We start from the raw sequence: 3,234 nt of genomic DNA, 5'->3' as shown, positions 1-3,234 counted from the left end.
AGCATTTACTTTACTAAGATGCAGGCAAGCTTAAGAAACTTCTCCCAGGGTCCCCACCCCCCCAAAAAACCAACCCTCTGCACACAGATTTCCCTTCCCAACCCTATGAAGACAGTTGTTAGAAAGAACATGCTCAGTTTTCACATCATTTTTATATACATACACATATCTTCAGATTCTAGGCACTTGAATTACTGGGAGCAGAGTAGGGGTCTAGTTAAAAAAAAAATCCTTGATGAACCTGACTTTTCTAAAAAAAGTCAAAATCTGCAGCACAAGCACTGCAGCCATTGGCAGAGCTTCAAATACCTCAGATTTTTACAAAGCCCTTTATTCCTTTGATGGCATATTTGATAACAGTTTTATCTCATTTCATGTTAGAAAAAAAAGGAGAGAAAAGAGAAAGAAAGAAAGAAAGGAAGGACTTATACTTCCAACAGAGAATACTTTTGTTTAACTCTGCTATTGTACTTTGTAATACTATCTCCTTAAAAATGCAGGCTTGATTTCACCCTTGAGCCTCTCCAGCCCTCAGTACTTGAGAAGTCTCAACTGACAGAGGAGGCAGGTAGGAGGCAGCACAGGACATTTCAAGAATACATGGCTGCCTGCAGCACTTGGCCGTAGGACTACAAAGCGGGTCTCTACACTACAAGTGGAGAAGGAGTGCTTTTAGGCTGGGCTTTCCCCCCTAAAAGTCCAGACTCTCCCAGCAACCAGTCCTTATCTGACTAGGAAGGGCCCAGCTTTGAAGGGAGTGGAAAGTCTATGTGTGCTTCCACCTCACCAGCAGAGATAGTGACAGAGGATAGGAAACAAGATTCACCCCTCCCCTGCGTGAGAGTCCTCCTCCAACAGGCAAAAATGATCTTACGTATTTAGGTTAGGATGACTGGATTTTGAAAACTGCTGAGCATCAACATACCCCAAGGCACTCGGTGGGAAATTGTCTGCTCAGCACCTTTGGAGAAAGGGAGGGGGGAAAAACAGTTTTGTTTCCTAGGTGATCTCTAAATATAAGTTTTAGAAGCATAAATGTGAGAATTTTCAGCTTTCATACCACAGCATCTCAGAGAGCCACCACAAAAGATAAACTGCTATGTGTTCATAAGAGACCCCCCAGATCAGCCATCTTCAGCTCTTCCTTGCCTGCATGCAGCACTGCTGGGCACACAACAATGCATCTCCTGGCATCCAAGGCCACGGCAGTCTTCTATATCCAGAAACCCCATGGCCCTGGAGCCTGGGTCTGTCCTGGATGATGGCTGTTTTGGAAAGATGGTCCTCAGTTTCTGTGCAGCAAGTAGAGGACTCGTCTGCAGAGCTGACCACATCAAAGCTTCCACCCTCTTGATCTCCCCAGAAGAAACAAGCAGCACTGAAGTCTATGCGAGTGTTCTTTTCATGATGAACAACAAAGCAGGCTTCAGCTAATGAAGGGGTCACCCGTCCTCCATCTCACTGCTCTGCAAGGCTGACTGGTATTACCTGGAGTGGACAATGCTGGGAAAGTGCCTGACAAAGAGCTCCACCTCCTTGAGCCATTGAGCTTTCCACACAGCTAGAGGGAAGCCAGAATCTATGGACCACAGAGGCAAGTAGCCAGGAAAAGGTGTGCTGTGGGGAAGAGTGGGTTAAATGGACCAAAAGCTGAGGCCAGGCTTTTTTCAATCTTTAGCTTTTAGAGTCCACAAGTACCTCAAAACATAGCAAGCTTCCCAGGGAAGCTGACTAGTTCACCAAGAGCAGCAACAGCAGCTCCCATCAACATCAAGCAGTGCAGTGAGATTTCCCCTTGGGAGAAGCAGGAAGCCTTCCCAACCACAGTCCAGGGAAGGAGGCCAGCTATGACACACACTTTTCACACGGGATCCCTCTACAGCCCCTAACCCACCACTCTTTTGGCTTAAGCCCGAGACTTCACTGTTTAGGGAAAAAAAATGAAAAAAAAAAATGAACTTCTGACCTTCTAGGTCTCAAGAGACTTATTCATGCTGTAAAGTGCAGAGATACTGGGTTTGCTTCCCTGACCCATTTATATCCCCCTCACTGCACATCTGACTTTCAAATTTAACAGGCTGGGCATTGTGAGCCCCAGGGAACAAAAACACCACCACATTTTACTCATTTCTGTGTAGCGGATTCCCGATGCTCTTGCCAAGATGCCTGCTCCCTCCCCAATCCTAATCCCTCTCCCCCTGTACAAGAAGTTAGAGCTCAGCTCACTGTAGCCATCTCAAACAGCACGGTCCAACAGAAGCAAAACTAGAACATGCCATGCAACTCACCGGCCAGGCGAAGCTGAAAGGGATAACAATCCGGTTCTTTTCATTATTCCGGCTGTACTTTAAGTTGAAGGTATTTCCTCCGATGACAGGAGTGGATTTGGATCCAAAGCTGCAAGGACCTCCAGCAGTGACCCGTGATTGATACTCCTTCAGGCAAACTTTAAAATAGGTATCACATTCATCTCTGGTGCATTTTCTGTCTCCTGGATTTCGGGTGCCATCACAGCAATTTCCATTTTGCAGTTCACCATTCACATTTTGCATGGATAAGATCTCCAACTCAAACTGTCCCGATGCTAAAGTCACCTGTTCATCCCAAAAAAGAACCGGAGAAGAAAACAAAAAACCAAGAAACAGACAGTTACCTCACTTTTTTCCCCAAATGCAACCTACAACATCTCTGCAGACAGGAGAAAATAATTTTAAGTGTTTTTTTCAAGAAACACAAGCATAACATCAAAAAAATGCAACCATTCTAAGCTTTTCCCTATCAGACATCCATGAGAAAGGCTCATAAATCATCCCAACCAAATAATGGCTTTAATACTAAAAAAGAACCTTAAGTGCCAACTCCAAAAAACTGTGTGTGAGGGAAAGGCTTATAAATCGTTAGGAAATAAAACTAAACCAAACCAAGAGTGCATATGTAAAGGCAAACCCAACAAAAAGATATAGCTGAAGCACCCTGGAAATGCAACCCCTGTGCCTTCTCCGAGGTGCAGCTGAGCCGGGGAAAATCGCCTCCCCGCTCAAGGCTGCCCAGCTGAGATTCAGACCTTGCTCATTAGTCACCCTGAGAATACTGCAAAAAGAAAAAAAAAAAAAAAAAAAAAAATCGAAAAAAAGCAGTTAGCAGTAATTGCATTTTTTATTCCCAGGAATAAAAACCCTCCCTGCAAGGAGGACTTCTGCGTTTGCCATGTCCCGAAAAAAGTTAGCAGCAGCA

At 44.8% G+C, this 3,234-nt stretch overlaps 1 protein-coding gene across 1 annotated transcript in view; it reads right to left on the bottom strand.

Annotated features, from left to right (window-relative positions):
* Nucleotides 1–2,810, bottom strand: part of JAG1 (jagged 1) — a 34,807-nt gene extending 31,997 nt beyond the window's left edge. The window contains 2 exon segments of the mRNA XM_010074041.1: nt 2,289–2,601; nt 2,725–2,810. Coding sequence (XP_010072343.1) covers nt 2,289–2,601; nt 2,725–2,810 — 399 coding nt within the window.
* Between the last annotated feature and the right edge of the window lie 424 nt (nt 2,811–3,234).

The sequence above is a fragment of the Pterocles gutturalis genome, unplaced genomic scaffold (genome assembly GCF_000699245.1).
Source record: "Pterocles gutturalis isolate BGI_N339 unplaced genomic scaffold, ASM69924v1 scaffold4032, whole genome shotgun sequence".
In the NCBI taxonomy this organism is placed as follows: Eukaryota; Metazoa; Chordata; class Aves; order Pterocliformes; family Pteroclidae; genus Pterocles; species Pterocles gutturalis.
Note: the sequence above shows the minus strand (reverse complement) of the source record. Positions and strands in the feature narration are given on the sequence as shown.